At 34.7% G+C, this 15,897-nt stretch overlaps 2 protein-coding genes and 1 pseudogene across 2 annotated transcripts; 2 read left to right on the top strand and 1 right to left on the bottom strand.

Annotated features, from left to right (window-relative positions):
* Positions 1 to 240: 240 nt before the first annotated feature.
* LOC140825928 (heme oxygenase 1, chloroplastic-like) lies at positions 241 to 2,524 on the top strand. The gene is made up of 4 exons (XM_073187981.1): positions 241 to 991; positions 1,535 to 1,758; positions 2,091 to 2,198; positions 2,312 to 2,524. The coding sequence occupies exons 1-4, from the start codon at positions 607 to 609 to the stop codon at positions 2,402 to 2,404; spliced, it is 810 nt and encodes a 269-aa protein (XP_073044082.1). The 5' UTR covers positions 241 to 606; the 3' UTR covers positions 2,405 to 2,524.
* Positions 2,525 to 4,311: 1,787 nt separating this feature from the next.
* On the top strand, positions 4,312 to 5,747 carry LOC140825929 (probable sugar phosphate/phosphate translocator At5g25400). Its single transcript, XM_073187982.1, has one exon. The coding sequence runs from the start codon at positions 4,382 to 4,384 to the stop codon at positions 5,435 to 5,437; it is 1,056 nt and encodes a 351-aa protein (XP_073044083.1). The 5' UTR covers positions 4,312 to 4,381; the 3' UTR covers positions 5,438 to 5,747.
* A 1,775-nt stretch (positions 5,748 to 7,522) lies between these two features.
* Positions 7,523 to 11,176, bottom strand: LOC140825930 (protein NRT1/ PTR FAMILY 6.2-like; annotated as a pseudogene).
* Between the last annotated feature and the right edge of the window lie 4,721 nt (positions 11,177 to 15,897).

Here is a 15,897-nt window from a genome sequence, read left to right on the forward strand (position 1 = left end):
TGCAAATATAACCCGGCTCGATATCCGATCAGGTATCCGTTGCAATTAAAATCGTAAATAGTTAATTGATTTTCAGGAACTACACAAGGCCCAATTTGTTTTTTGAGTGTTATGAAACGGTTGAGGCCAGCCCGAAATGGCCCATTGGTCTGGGCTGTACACTAGGCCCAGCTTCTTTTATTTGCCATTCATGTGGTAAATAATATTTAAATGAAGACTTCGTATAGCGACAACTCTCCCCGTTCTTCCCCCGCAATGACAAAGCTTGTCTGTCTGTCTGTCTGTCTCATCAGTGAATAGAAAAATGGAGATGGCTATATCCATTTTCATGGAGGAATTGAAGGGACAATATAAATATATTCTCATTACGCTTACACATACATCCAATCTCATCCAAGCCAATAAAAGATTCATAAATACACATTAAATAATCACCTCTGTATCTGTAGCGTTATCCTTACGATTACCCCAACAGCCATCTTCATGCTTTTTTTTCTTATTGCTCCTATCTTGTGTTTGCACTCAACAACAATATTAAATTAGATTATCTCTATCTTTTTTTTTTTTTTGGTTTTTTGGATACCCACCTGAACACTCTTCCTCGCCATGGCTTCTATAACACCCGTTTCGCAGTCCCCTTTCTTCAAGTTGGGAAAATCTAAAAATCATCGATTTAACCAAATTTTATCCCTGCCCGTATCGGGTTTTACTGAGAAGAGAGCGAGGATGGTGGTTGTTTCAGCAACAGCAGCCGTGGAGAAGCAGAAGAGTAGGTACCCAGGTGAGGCTAAGGGGTTCGTGGAGGAAATGAGATTTGTGGCGATGAAACTGCACACAAGGGACCAAGCTAAGGAAGGGGAAAAGGAGCCGGAAGGCCCGCCGGTGGCTAAATGGGAGCCTACTGTTGAGGGGTACTTGAAGTTCTTGGTGGACAGTAAGCTTGTTTTCGAGACTCTTGAGAGGATTGTAGAGAGAGCTGCATTCCCTGAATGTGAGTATGTTGTTTCTCGATTGTTCATTTGTTTGACCGCTGCGATTTGACATGTTGGTGTTTGTAATTAGCTGATGCTTGAGGTGTTGGAATTTGAAAGTTTGAATGGGATTATGCGACTGTTTTTTCGATCTTGAAGTGGATATATTCATATATTAGCCTTGGATAGTTGACAATTGTGTGATCATTAGCTGATTGTGAGTACCGGAAGTAGAAAATATGTACAAAATCATCTTGCACAAAATTTTAATTGCTTTTACGCACTTTTTTGCTGCCCACAAGCGAATCTTAAAAATTAAGAAAATGAAAAATGCCGGCTGATTATCGTAATCCGGTGACAGAAAGGAGATGGAAAGAAAGATTGGCATTATTCTTGATTTAGCGGAAGACTGCGTCTCTTTGGTGTGGGGAGAACACCTTTCTTCGGGATAGATTCGCATCACTGCTTCCAGAAATTTAAGAATTATGGATAAGCTTTGGTTGTTGATTATATAAATTGTGCGATTAGTACTTCAAGATAACTATTGGTTTTGGATGTTGCAGATTTCGAATTCAGGAACACGGGTCTAGAGAGATCAGAAAGTCTTGGAAAAGACTTGGAATGGTTTAAGCTGCAAGGACATGTGATACCCGAACCATCGTCTCCTGGTGTTAATTATGTCGAGTATCTTGAGAAGTTATCAGAGAGAGATCCTCAGGCATTTATTTGCCATTTCTATAACACATACTTTGCCCACTCAGCTGGTGGCAGGATGATAGGGAGAAAGGTCAGCCATATTTTCTGAGACTGAAATTGATGAACCCCCTAGCAAATTATTTCCCAGTCTTCCAAATTTCATATGCTTTATTTACAGATTGATTGGAACACTATGTTCGGTATTCCAATGCGTTTTTAGTATTTCTTTCATCGATTTAGTCTTTCTGAGACGAAGCTATCAACCGAAAGTTTGCTAATCAATCGATACAGCCAGAAAATCCTAGCTCATTGTGATCAGTGTTGTAATTTATTATCAATTTGTCAAACAACATGCATATCTTAGCTTTCTGTTCTTGTTTAATTTACGTTAGACAAAAATATAAGCTGCTTCTTTTCCCACAGGTATCACAGAAGACCCTTAACGCGAAGGAACTAGAATTCTACACATGGGAAGGCGACCTCTCTCAACTATTGCAGAATGTCCGGGACAGGCTAAATAGTGTCGCCGAAGTATGTCCTGAAATTTCTAGTTACGCTTCTCATTATTTTCACATTTTTCGTATTAACTTGTTGACTATGTTATTATACCGTTTAGTTAATCGTTTTACATACAATTTTCTCAGAGTTGGACTAGAGAGGAGAAGAATCACTGTCTCGAAGAAACGGAGAAATCGTTCGAGTTTTCGGGGAGTATTCTCCATTTGATATTATCTTAATACGGGAATATGCAATCTGCATCTGCAACCAAAGTCGCAAACTGTAACTATTGTAAATATTTATGGAATCTACACAAAATGTACAAGTTATTATTGTTGTTATTACTATTAATTATTATATCCAAGTTAAATCAAATAAAAAAAAAATTTCTAAAAAACAATCGGATATAGTGATGTGAAATATATAATTAGAGAAAATACAAATAATATGTTAAAAAATTATTTTATTTATATATTATTATATGTATGCTTGCAATATGTGTATATATGTATTAAATTTATTTAAATATAGTTATACATATAGTAAATTTTTAGATATCAAATTAGTTACTATATAGTATCTCATTTAGTGATATAATTAAAATAATTTATAAATTCAAAATTATACAAAACAACAAGAATAAAATATTGTCCCGTTATATCACCAAAAAATTTAAAGAAATAAATTAATTTTTCTAAATATTCTGTCTCCAGCCACGCAACTAGCGTAGTGGCAATAGTTTGATGTCATGCGAATGTTATTAATTTACATATATTATATTATCAAATTATGTTTTATTATTATCTTGTTTCCAGATATTTTCCCAAAAAATTTGATGGGTCTGTGAGCCGTGATGGCCGTCTTTATATATAAATGTGGCACAACGATTTACATAAAGTATAGATTTTCATGGTACCCAAATGATATCGTCTCACAATACATCAAGGCGCTACAGACGTCATAGATTTAGATAATTGAGAATGAGCACCCGAGTTATGACACCAAACCCTAAAAACGTGGGGTCAAATGCATGCATGCATGATAAATCGAAATTAAATGGTTTTGTTATCTAATATAAATGAATTCCACCTGACTAATTTAACCGTATCTAACGAAAAATTATGCAACAAAAAGGTCAATATATATGGTACGTAGAATAAAACTTTGCTTTATCAGTGGTAAACATGTTTTATCAGTGGTAAACATGTGATGTATAGGGAAAATTCGACACTGTCTGCAGGGGCAGATCCAAGGGCCAGAAATTTTCTGGCCCTTGGTTTTTTTTTTTTTTTTAAAAATTCCCCCCCCCCCCCCCCCCATGAAATGATCTGGACCGTGGATTGGGTGTGGGGCACTGCCCCCACACCCAGTATCGACCAAACCGATGTATAGCATAAAATTTTGCCTTAAAACAAAGAGATGTGAGAAATCTTAACTACATTTTCGCTATTACTTGTTTTTTTCCCTTTTAAAACACCAATACTAATTTAGTATTTATCAAAGAGTTATTTTATTTATGAGTGAGTCTCATGTGAGACCGTCTCACGGATCTTAATATGTGAGACGGGTCAACTCTACTCATATTCACAATAAAAAGTAACTCTTAGAATAAAAAGTAATACTTTTTCATAGATAGCCCAAATAAGATATACGTCTCACGAATACGACCTGTGAGACCGTCTCACACAAGTTTTTGCCTTTATTTATTTTGTTAATGGTTCTCTAATCACTAAATTATATCTAATAATAAATTTGTTTTTAGACGGTCTTATTAATCAATTTTAGGAGACATATTTTATTTGACTGACTACCCATAAAAAAATATCAGTTTTTATGTCAATAATATTATTTATTATGATAAATATGAACATAGTTAACTAATTGAAATATAATATTATATACATAAATCTTTTAAATAATTATATAATATACCTAAATGTATGTTTGATGAAATATAAAATTAAAGAGCATGAATATTCTATATAAACTAGAAAGAATCTAATTATTTTATTGAGAAATTGGCATTTTGTATTAAAAATAATATAATATAAAAAATTGTAAATTGAATTTGAAGTTAATCAAATTACGTTTCTTTAAAGAAGTCTCCTTGACGGACTCAAACGTCATTATTAATAGATATATATAAATATATTTCTTCCATAACTAAATTTCTTCACTTCTGACAGAGAGACAAAGTGTTGCAGAAGAAATCCACAATGGGGAAAGGCGGAGCTTTGAGTGAAGGCGTGGTGAGGAAGATCGTGCTTTCGTATACATACGTGGCGATATGGATCTTCCTCTCTTTCACTGTCATAGTCTACAACAAGTACATTCTGGATCGAAAGATGTACAATTGGCCTTACCCCATCTCGCTCACGATGATTCACATGTCCTTCTGCTCTTCTCTCGCGTATTTACTGGTTCGGGTTTTCAAGGCGGTGGAACCAGTCACCATGTCTTGGGATCTTTACCTCAGATCTGTGGTCCCGATTGGCCTATTGTACTCTCTTTCACTCTGGCTTTCGAATTCTGCCTATATTTATCTCTCTGTGTCATTTATTCAAATGCTTAAGGCGCTGATGCCTGTGGCTGTGTATTCGATTGGTGTTATGTTTAAAAAGGAGGGCTTTAGGTCGGAGACGATGGCGAATATGGTTTCGATCTCGGTTGGGGTGGGGATTGCTGCTTTTGGTGAGGCCAAGTTTGATTCTTGGGGGGTTATGCTTCAATTGGGTGCTGTTGCTTTTGAGGCCACTAGGCTTGTTATGATTCAGATATTGCTTACTTCCAAAGGGATCACTCTTAATCCCATTACTTCTCTTTATTATGTGGCGCCGTGTTGCTTGGCCTTCTTGTTTATTCCTTGGGTTCTTGTTGAGTTCCCATCATTGAAGGAGAACTCGAGCTTCCATTTTGATTATGCCATTTTTGCGTCTAATTCGTTCTGTGCTTTTGCCCTGAATCTTGCTGTTTTTTTGCTTGTTGGAAAGACATCTGCTTTGACCATGAATGTGGCCGGTGTGGTGAAGGATTGGCTCTTGATTGCTTTCTCTTGGTCGGTGATTAAGGATACCGTGACTCCTGTAAATTTGTTTGGTTATGGATTGGCTTTCTTGGGGGTTGCATATTACAATCACTCGAAATTGCAGGCCTTGAAGGCCAAGGAAGCGCAGAAGAAGGCGCAACAGACTGATGAGGAGGCCGGAAGGTTGCTTGAGGAAAGGGGAACTGAGAACAGCGGGGATTCGAAGAAGGACGTGCCCCAGGATTGATTGGTTGGTGTTTGATCACCTATGAGAAGTTTTGCTGCGAATGGGGACAAAATCGAGTATCGGATTCTGGTTTTTGAGGATGAGTGGATGATTGGCTAACTAAGGTGGTTCTACTTGGGTTATTTAGTTTTAGGAATTTCTTTTATCTTTTTGTCGTATTTATTTTCCGTTAAACTTGATAGACATTTTTGTCTTTTCGTGTTACCAAGTATGTGAGGTTGCTCGTGTTGCCAGACCATGTTTTGAGTCTGGGGAACGACTTGAGTTTAAGCTCGTTTTCCTTGCTATTATGGAACTCATTTTAGTATAATCGAATAGAGCTATATTTATATGAGAAAGGTTTGCGTTAATCAACTAATGTTATCTTAATTCACATCATGCACCGAATGATTTTTAATCCTCCAATTTTCCACAAGAGTGTTCCTTTTTATGCATATTAAATTATGCCTTAATATGGTAAGTGTCACGAGATTGTCGATTAGTAAATAATAGCTGTATCTCGTTGCTTTGTTTTTAAGTCGTGTTTCACCATATATGAATTTTCTCATAAAACGGCGTCCGGTTCTGTTGGAAAGAGTTTAACTCTGATTGTCTTTACACATACACTCACACACACTCACATATATGTATATTCATGCAAACGATGTGCATGTGTTATGATGACTAAATAATATTTTCCTTATCCATTTTATATCTTATCTATGTATTGGTCCTTGAAGTTTGAATCATCTGATGTGTTGATGAGTTCAAAGACTACATAATCGCGAAACCTTAATCATTATAGATTTCTTGGCCTAATAAGTTGAGCTTGTTCAAGACTATTATTGATGATCATGAACTTCTTTTGGTGCTATTTATTTGAAGCACTAATTATCATAAGCTTCTAAAACCCTATTTTCGGAGTGGAGATGAATCCATGGTTTGCTTTTCAATGCGATCTTTGTCGTATTACCATGTGAAGAAGTTTCTGCATTGTCTCTTTATTTATCGATTTTGTTTGCATATGCTCGCTTGAAATCGAACCATACTTCTATCATCTTCCTTCTTCCACCTTTCATCGCGCTTTTATTGCTATACTCACATGATATTGCATTAAATTCTGGATTTTGCTCCTGTGTCTATGTAAATCCAATTTGGTCTTGTTTTAGGATCCGGTATCTAACCTGGCTAGGCTTCCAGGGATATGGCATTGTTTTGCTGAAATGGAAAGAAGAGTTGTAGTCGCTTCTTGGATTTGCTTCCTTTACTTTCTGTGGCTTGATTTTGAATACGATACAAGCTCTTGGGTTGACATTTGTACTTGTCAATTATCTCAAATTATTCTTGCTTTTTTAGAATTACTCTTTTATTTGGAAACAGTTGAGCCTTATGTGATTGATATCAGGTTAGAGTTCTTGTTGAACTCTTCCTTGCATGCTTGTCCAATTTCAGTAAAAACCAGCATGTGATGATTATGCAAAGCATATTTTGATTGTGCTGTGAACTTTATGCTTTGACTGGCTGGCATTTAACGTTTGTAACGTCTGTATATTTTTCCTCAATGTCTGTAAACTTAAGTACCTGCAGAATATCTGTGCATTTGCCGTCACCAATGTTCGTTAGACTGTTTTTTGAAGATGCATTGAATGTTTTTAGGATTACGAAGTTCAAATGGAACAATTAGGCTATTCACAAGGTCTCATTTTCGTGTTAGATTACGAATATCGAAATGCAAAATGAATCTGTTCCTACCTTATGTATGAATGATACAATTCCATGAAGATTGATTCCAAAGTATGATGAGGTTTGGTCTATGTTGTTATCGGATGATTTATATGGTTGGATATACGAGTGTAGCTGTATGACGTATAGTATATGTGTATTTTGAATATATTTATCCGTTGTAGCATAGACAAAGCCAATGATGATTAACTTGGAAAATTTGATACCTCCAAAAGAAAATGCGTTTTCATGAAATGCAGATTATATATATATATATATATATATATATAGGTCCTAGCTGTGAACATTAGAGTTAATTTCAATAAACAGAAACATCATTACTATAAAGTTAACACACAATCTTGTCTCTATATGTAGTAAATATGAATCCAAGTTTCCCTTTATAGTCGAGAAGAGATCTAAATTACAAATCTTTATCCATTAGGCCCAGTGTGTAGTTTTGGCACATACTCTTCAACGTTAAAAAATCGATCCACCTGAAGAATTATGCATAGAAACAAAAGTCCTTGTGCAGATCACTTAATTCGAAGTCTGTGCTTTCTTAGTAATAAACCATCTAGCACAACAGATAAAGAGCACAAGATTAATAGCACAAAGCAATGCTATAAACCCGTAAAAGAGATCCAATCTACCATTGTTAATATCTGCCGGAAGCCAATTATGCTTATCATCAGTCACATTCTTTATGATCGAAACCAAAGCAGTGCTGACAAAAAACCCGAACGCGATTGTCGTCAGAAACAGGCTCGTGCTAATTGCTTTCATCCCTTTTGGCGACTCTGACAAGAAAAAGTCGAGCTGCCCTGTGTACACGAATCCTTCTGCAACTCCGGCTAGAGCAAACTGTGGTACCAAGAAGAACCCACTCATCGGCAGGGTTAAAATGGCCTGATTTGTGGATTTTGCAACCTTCAATCTTCGAACCTCGACTATTGCTGCCACCCCCATTGCTATAACGGAAAAAAGGAGGCCTAGACCGATTTTTTGGAGATTTGTTAGACCTGATAAATTTCAAGATAAAGCTGTTAAACATTTTCAAGAGAAAGGGTATGTTTGATTATGGTTATAAAGTAATATTCTACAGAGTATCTTGAATGTAAAGAGATGCAATACAATGGTATAGGTGATGAAGACATCCGATCACAACACAATGTCCAATGAACTAAAAACTCTTTATCACTCACTCTCCTTGATCCTTATTTAGATTACTAATCTTATTAATTTATAATAATTTTAATGATACTAAATCTAATTCCACTACCTATTATTTCATTTCTGGCATATTCTAGTGCCTCTTTCATTAGTACTGGTTGGTTTGCAACTGGATATTGAATTTCGAATGCATACTTCAACACCAAGAAACAATACATGATTTCTTGGGGTAGTTTCCAAGTATTTAGAGTCAAAAACCAAAAAGGGAGAATTTACTGCTTATACCCTTGTTGCCAGACTCTTTTTCGAAAAGATGGATGACCAAACGATCATAAATTCCGAGGGACAGCAGTATGGCTCCAATGAAGAAGGCATTGAATGAGCCTGGTGGGATTTGAAATGAACCAATAGACCTTTTCAATGTTGCAGCTTGTAGCACAGAATAAGTGATCATCTGTGCATGTACGGTCCAAAGCATAATTGTTGTTGCCCAAATTGGTAGCAGCCGACTCATCATTTTAATTTCCTCCACCTTTGTGACCGAGCAGAGTCTCCACGAATTTTGAATACCAGATTCGACATTTGCGGTGTCAGTCTCGTCTATGATGGATGCCTTATCCAAGAAACTACAAGTTCAAAAGGTTAAAATGACAACATGGATATTTAGCTCCAAAAGTAGACCAACAAAGAGAGACTACAAAATTTCACTATTTTCTGTTAAAAAGAATGCTTTCTTAGATATGTTCTCCCAATAAAAATAAAACAAAGAAAATCGCCAATAACTGTTTCTAAAAATAGATGTATTTGGCTTCACGCCTTCACGTGAATCACGTCTTCGATCTCTCATTATGTTACTACTATGATATAGCAAATTAATATGAACTTTAGTGTGGTGTCACCAATGAACTACGGATTTCAGACAATAGTAGATTAGTAATGTACCTGAAACGACCATTTTGAGAATATCTCGAGTCCTCGGAATGAGTTTGGTACAATTGTTGGACGTTCGAGGGGAATTTGAGGTTTCTTTTTCTTATAGCAGCTACCAAAACTTGCAGAGTTTGAACAACAGGGCTCCCAACACATTTTTTGTAACGATATCTTCGAGTTCCTGATAGAAACGTGACAACTGCGGCCCACATCAAAACCGTGATACTTCCATAACCCCATACTCGAGCCACTTTGTCTTGTATATAAACAAACACGGTAACCGCAAGGAGTGTCCCAAAACTGATGAAAAAGTAGAACCTATTGAAAAAGTGTACCATTTGAGCTTTCTCCTTCTCGTCTTTCTGGTCAAACTGATCTGCCCCGAAACCCGAAACACTGCATTTGATACCACCTAGTCCCAACGCGACAGTGTACAGAGCAATATTGAAAACTGCCATTTGCATACCATTAGCTTCTTTGCAATCGTTTGACATAGAAGGATTGCATGGAGGTGGGACGTAAGTGGGGCAGAACTGTTGAAATTGCTAATAGGCCAGAACCCTATGGACGTCAAGACAGCAAGAAATAAGAAAAGTTTATCCGAGAAAGCATTTATTTGATTTGGTAACCAACTAGACTAAATTAAAAAGCTAAAGATTTGTAGACAAGTGCTTCTATACTCTGTTATTGACTCGTTGTTTCATAATATATGCAATGGAACATGTTTACTTACAATGATAAATCACAATTCATTTGGCCTAAGGAGCACATCCTGAGACAAGAAATCTAACTTTCATGTTTGTGAGAAAATGGAAAAATTAAATCAACCGTCTTGTCATTCGCACATCGAATACAACCAGCGTTTCACTTACCAATGCATGAATATTTGCAAATATTGCAATAGTCCAATATCTTCCTAAGAAGGTGTCTGCAAGTATGCCTCCAAATATGCTCAAGAGGAAAGAAAAACCACCCCAATTTGTGACTATGGTGGAAGCAGTGGCACTCGGTAGATGCATCGTGCCATGGATGTAAGTCACAAGGTTAACCCCAATCGCCATCGACGATAGCCTTTCCGAGAGCTCCACCACTGCACACAACAATAACTGAATTTCCTCATCTGCTAGTTATTGAATTTAATCAACTTCATCAGATATAAAACCACAGATTATAGATTTTCAAGAAATGGATCTCTTTGTTGAATGAGCAAAACAACCATTTCTTACACGAACTTCTCATAATCTCATGCGATACAGAAAAGCTTCAGACTTCCACACATGTTACGTCGCAACTAAAATCTTTAACACAATTAAAATCATCTATTGGGCACATTTCAAAAACAAAACTGCACATGTGGCCTCTTCTTCCCTCTTTTTGGATCTCACTTATGATCACTTATTTACATACATGCACCAACAAAAACATCCATAAACAGGAGAAAAAAAAACCCATGTGAAAAAATTTCAACTTTTCATGAAAATCATCCTGAAAACTCAAGAAAATATCGAAATCACGTAAGAGTAAACGAGTGGAGTGTGACCAAGGATCGACGCCGCAGAAACCCAACCGCCGGTGGTGGACCTGTCGGCAGGATCACCATTGTAGTCCACAGCATCATTAGAAGCTGACTGCACCATTGTAGTGTTTACTTGCTCCTCCTTGTTTATTTTCCCTATAATAATGGAACCTTTTGGATTTTCGTTGCTCTTTTCTTCTCTTGCGCAACAAATAGAAGTTAGTTTCCGAGGAGCCAGGAAATCATAGTCTCACCACCACTGTAGTGGATAATCACGTATTATGGATATTCCAACAAATTCCTGAGTTGCTAAATAATCTAAAAATGATGCTTATTTATTAGTAAAATATTAACTAAAAATGGGTATTTGATTTGATGGAAGGAATTTAATTTTAGGAGTTACAAATATGAGTTCTAAGTGAATTAAATGCTTGGTAAAAAAAGAAGTGAATTAAATACTATAGCCTATATGAATTTATGATTGAATATAATGAAATTAACTAAATTGATATTATATGACTTCAAAATCTCCTTAATTGATTTTTTTCTTCGAAAACTTAAAAATATTTGACGTCGCGAATTTAAAATTTAAACGATAAAATTCGAAAACATTTTATTGTAAAATAGAAATCGAAAAATATCTGAATCCACAAAACCATAGCTATCCATGTGGACTCGTTTAATCCATCTGCATGAATTTCCTCGAAATGTATTAACTGTTCACCAAATACTTTTATATTAGTAATTTTAAGATTTTTTTATCACGTGTATAATATATATATATATATATATATGTATGTATGTATGTATAGACACACAGTACACACACTTTACATAAAGTTAAAAAGTTCACTAATTAGGACATGAATCACATGATACACGTGTAATTTGGCCATATATATATATTGCTCCAAAAGGTGAAATCGCTCACCTTAGGCGCCCCTCATCCCTGACCCGACAGGAATGTGAGAGGAGGTAAATCATGGTGACTCAGTCAACCAGCAGCAGCTAGACCTTATGCTACGCCGCGCACAAGGAGCTCCCCCTCATTGGAGGGAATTTAACTCCCACACTGCCGCTTGCGAGACTCGATCCCTGGTCATTGCTCCAAGATTTACTGCTGCTGACCAACTGAGCTAAGCCCATGCGGGCGCCATATATATATATATATATATATGTGTGTGTGTGTGTCGATCCACGCGTTACGTAACACGTGCTTGTATAATGTTTTTTTTATAATTTAGTTGGTTTATATATAAATGATGATCAAAATGTAATTCTAAAAAATAATGAGAGACTACACTGTTATTTTAATATATAACTTTAAAAAATAAATAGAAAAAGTAAAAAAATACCAAGTAGGAATATAACATGCAACTTAATGTTTTCTATCCACTGAGCTATAATAACTTACATAAAATGTTTTAACACTTTATATATATGTATGTAATTATTAAAACAGAAAATGATACTAAAATAATATTACTAATTGATGTATCTCAAATTTAATAATATAATATATATATATAATATAAATATATATATATATATATATATATATATATATATATATATATATATATATATATATATATATATATAAGCCAAATTACATGTGATTCATGTCCTGATCTTAGTGAACCTTTTAGCTTTATGTAAAGTTGGCAATTGTCGTTAAAAGCTTCATTCTTTTACCAAAACATCCCCTTTTTTTTCGTCAAATTCCCATCAAAACTTTCATGACGAGTTCTTTGGTTGGAAAAATAGTCAATAAAAGTTTTGATTTTCGTCCTCAAACATAAGAAGTGTAACAATTTATATTTTAAAATATTTGTCATTTGGTTAATTCATTCCATATATATATATATGCGTGCAAACCTAACATCAACCAGATTAAACACACTCAATCATATAATTTTTTTTTATTCACGGTCATATAATTATACTTAAACAAGAAAGTACGTGATTAAACGACAATAGCGACTGAAAATGTCCATAGTTTTCTTATTTGTTAAATATTAGCAATGGATGTACGAAATCATTCACAAGATTAGAGAAATTATCGATTGATATAATTAAGTCAGACACTAATCTAGAGATCATATAAATGATATATATCTCGTGATCCGATCTCACGAATCACTTTCTTTGATATGTGTCAACCTGATCAAAACTTGAAGTGAAAAAATAATATTTTCTCATTAATCAAGTCGGGGTAAAGATCCATCTCAATGAAGTTTTGTGTCAGATAAAGTAACTCGTCTTTAAATTGGCGACTAATATTATATGCATTATATATTCAAGACCAATAACTACGTACGTGAAATTTCATTTTACTATGATTAGATTAAATATCTCCTTCTAATTAATCACATATGTTAAATTTTAAAAAAATAAATCGACAAATTATATTATTCTTTAAATAGTTGGAAGTAGGATGAAAAAAGCGGGTGAAGAGTACCGCCGAACACGTTTGCCTTTCAGATTTATTTACGAGATCACCACGAAATGTCCATAAAGTAATAATATGTATCATATTATTTAAAAAGTTGTATATAAATCAGCCAATTATTATTACATGGAAGATCAATCTAACATATCAAGTTTCAGTGACTAAGCTTAGGGAGAGTAAATACTAAATAAGTAAACTTTAGAGGTTATTAAGCTTGTTCCACAAAACTAAATTGGAGTATATCGAGAAATCTCTAGAGATGTTGTAAGAGTCAATCCTAATAATTTTTGAGTCTGCGTCTAACTCTAAAAAAACATTTCATCAGAATATGTGTTCATAATCTTTTAGTTTTATAACAACATTTTTGAATTAAATCAATATATAAAAACAATATAAAAAATCAAACAATACAAAATAGTCAAAATATTTCTATTAAAATTAAATAAAAGATCAAACATATCCAAAATGATCACGAAAAAAAAATCCTGTCTTGTAGTTTTAAAGCTAAAAATATTAATTCAGTCTATATAATCACGTTGTTCAATAATCTCTTTTTCATTTGATAATATATCAATCAATTCAATCTTTCTTCTGACATGGTTTATTGGATAAATTTTTTGATAAACTTTAACTTTGAGAAACTTTGTTTCGCTCTTGCTATTGTAAATGAGATAGACAACAAGAATTTATAAGCAATGTAAGCATTTAAGAAACATCAATCTATTTTTTCAAGCTAATTAACTACATCAATTGCAGATTTTGTTTCTCTTGTTAACTTTGAGAAACATTCATTTTGCACTTGCTATTGTAAGTGAGATAGACAACAAGAATTTATAAGCAATGTGAGCATTTAAGAAACATCCATCCATAATTAACTACATCAATTGCAAATTTCGTTTATCTTGTTAACTAGCACTTCAAGAATATCAACTCAAAAAATAAAGCATCTACATTAATGTCAAAACAAGTTTTATGAGTCAGAGAATAATTTTTATATCGTGTCAATTTACTGTAATATAAAATAAATTTAAGGAATGAAAAAGTTTTTTTTATATACTTATTTAGAAAAATTACATTTATATTGGAAAAAAATTATCAGAGACCCAAGATCAATAAATTTTATAAATAAATTTATACAGAGACCCATGAATTAAAAAAAAAATTATATTGAGCCCAAAATAATGTTTTTTTGTGATATGTAAGGAAAAAAAGCCACAAATAATAAATTTATATTGGGTCAATTTACGCTACTATATAATATGTTTTTTTTTTCAAAATTATGGGTCTCTAAAAAAATGGGTCTGAGTTGGATGACTCTCCATCCTCTCAATAGGAACGGCCCTGGATGTTGTTCGAGTCAACTAAGCTTTCCACCAGATAACAAGTAACAGCAGCCTTCATCCAAATGCTAGAAAGAGCTTTTCTAGTAGTAACTAATATTTCAGTCGGATATTCTCCAACCGTCCCATAGATTAGATTACCCAAACAGAACCCCTCGGTTACACACCATAGTAGTACTTATAATGACACAATTCCGATTCACGTAGAATACCCCTTTCCCATCAGCTCCACTAAACAAAATGCATTAAAAGGGGAAAAACTACAGCTTTTTTGGCATATCTAGCAAACTATGGCCCCATGTAAAGCACTTTCAAATGTATGCCCCAATTTATTGATAATAGAAGCACAAAATAACTGCTGCAAAACATAAAGTATAGGTCGTTGTTTATACAGATTGAGGTTGAAGAGGATTTCTACGAGGTCGGAGTTAAACGTATATTCGTGAACCTTTGGTATATGCTATGATGGGTTAAGTGGATGCTACCTAAGGGGGTACTGTCACATTCATTAATTTTTTTTTAATTTCACAAACCTGCTCAACCATGGTTGAGTGATTTCAAAATTTGGCTATTCTCTCTCACCGTGGTTTTGTCATTTCGAAATTTTTAAATCCTCTCTCTTCTCGTTTTCTCTTTCGGAGTCCATTGTACCTCTTTTACAGCACGGAAAGAGCTCCTCTCATTGAATCAAGCAAGATAAGGTTTTTCTTTGCCACTGTAATGTTAAAGATATAAGGTAAACTGAGAAACTCATTGAAAATGTGGAAACAACTCTCCCTACTTTGTACGCTGGTGGGTAAACCGAGAAACTCATTGAAAATGTGGAAACCAACTCTCCCTACTTAGTACACTGGTGGGCTCTCAAGGAAAAGTCCTCATCTTACCTGATTCAATGAGAGGAGCTCTTCCGTGCCGTAAAAGAGGAACAGTGGACTCCGAGAGAGAGAGAAGACGGGAAGAGAGAGGATTTGAAATTTCGAAATGACAAAACCACGGTTGAGAGAAAGAGAGAGAATAGCCAAATTTTGAAATCACTCAACCATGGTTAAGCAGGTTTGTGGAAAAAAAAATTTAATCGACACGTGACAAAAAATTAACGGATGGGGACAGTACCCCCTTATGATAGCATCGACCAAACCGCTATGATGCCAGTATATATATTGATGTCGACAACTGCAACATATAGAACACACAACTTTATCCTTTCTTGGAAACTCAATTATGCATACATAATGGAATTCCCTCTTAAAGATCATGAATTTATCAAGTGCTCACTAAGTGCTGTGTACAACTTTATTCTTTCCTGGAAACCCAATTCTGCTAGCTCTTCCCCATGTAAGCAAACACT

Source organism: Primulina eburnea, chromosome 3 (genome assembly GCF_022965805.1).
Source record: "Primulina eburnea isolate SZY01 chromosome 3, ASM2296580v1, whole genome shotgun sequence".
Classification (NCBI taxonomy): domain Eukaryota; kingdom Viridiplantae; phylum Streptophyta; class Magnoliopsida; order Lamiales; family Gesneriaceae; genus Primulina; species Primulina eburnea.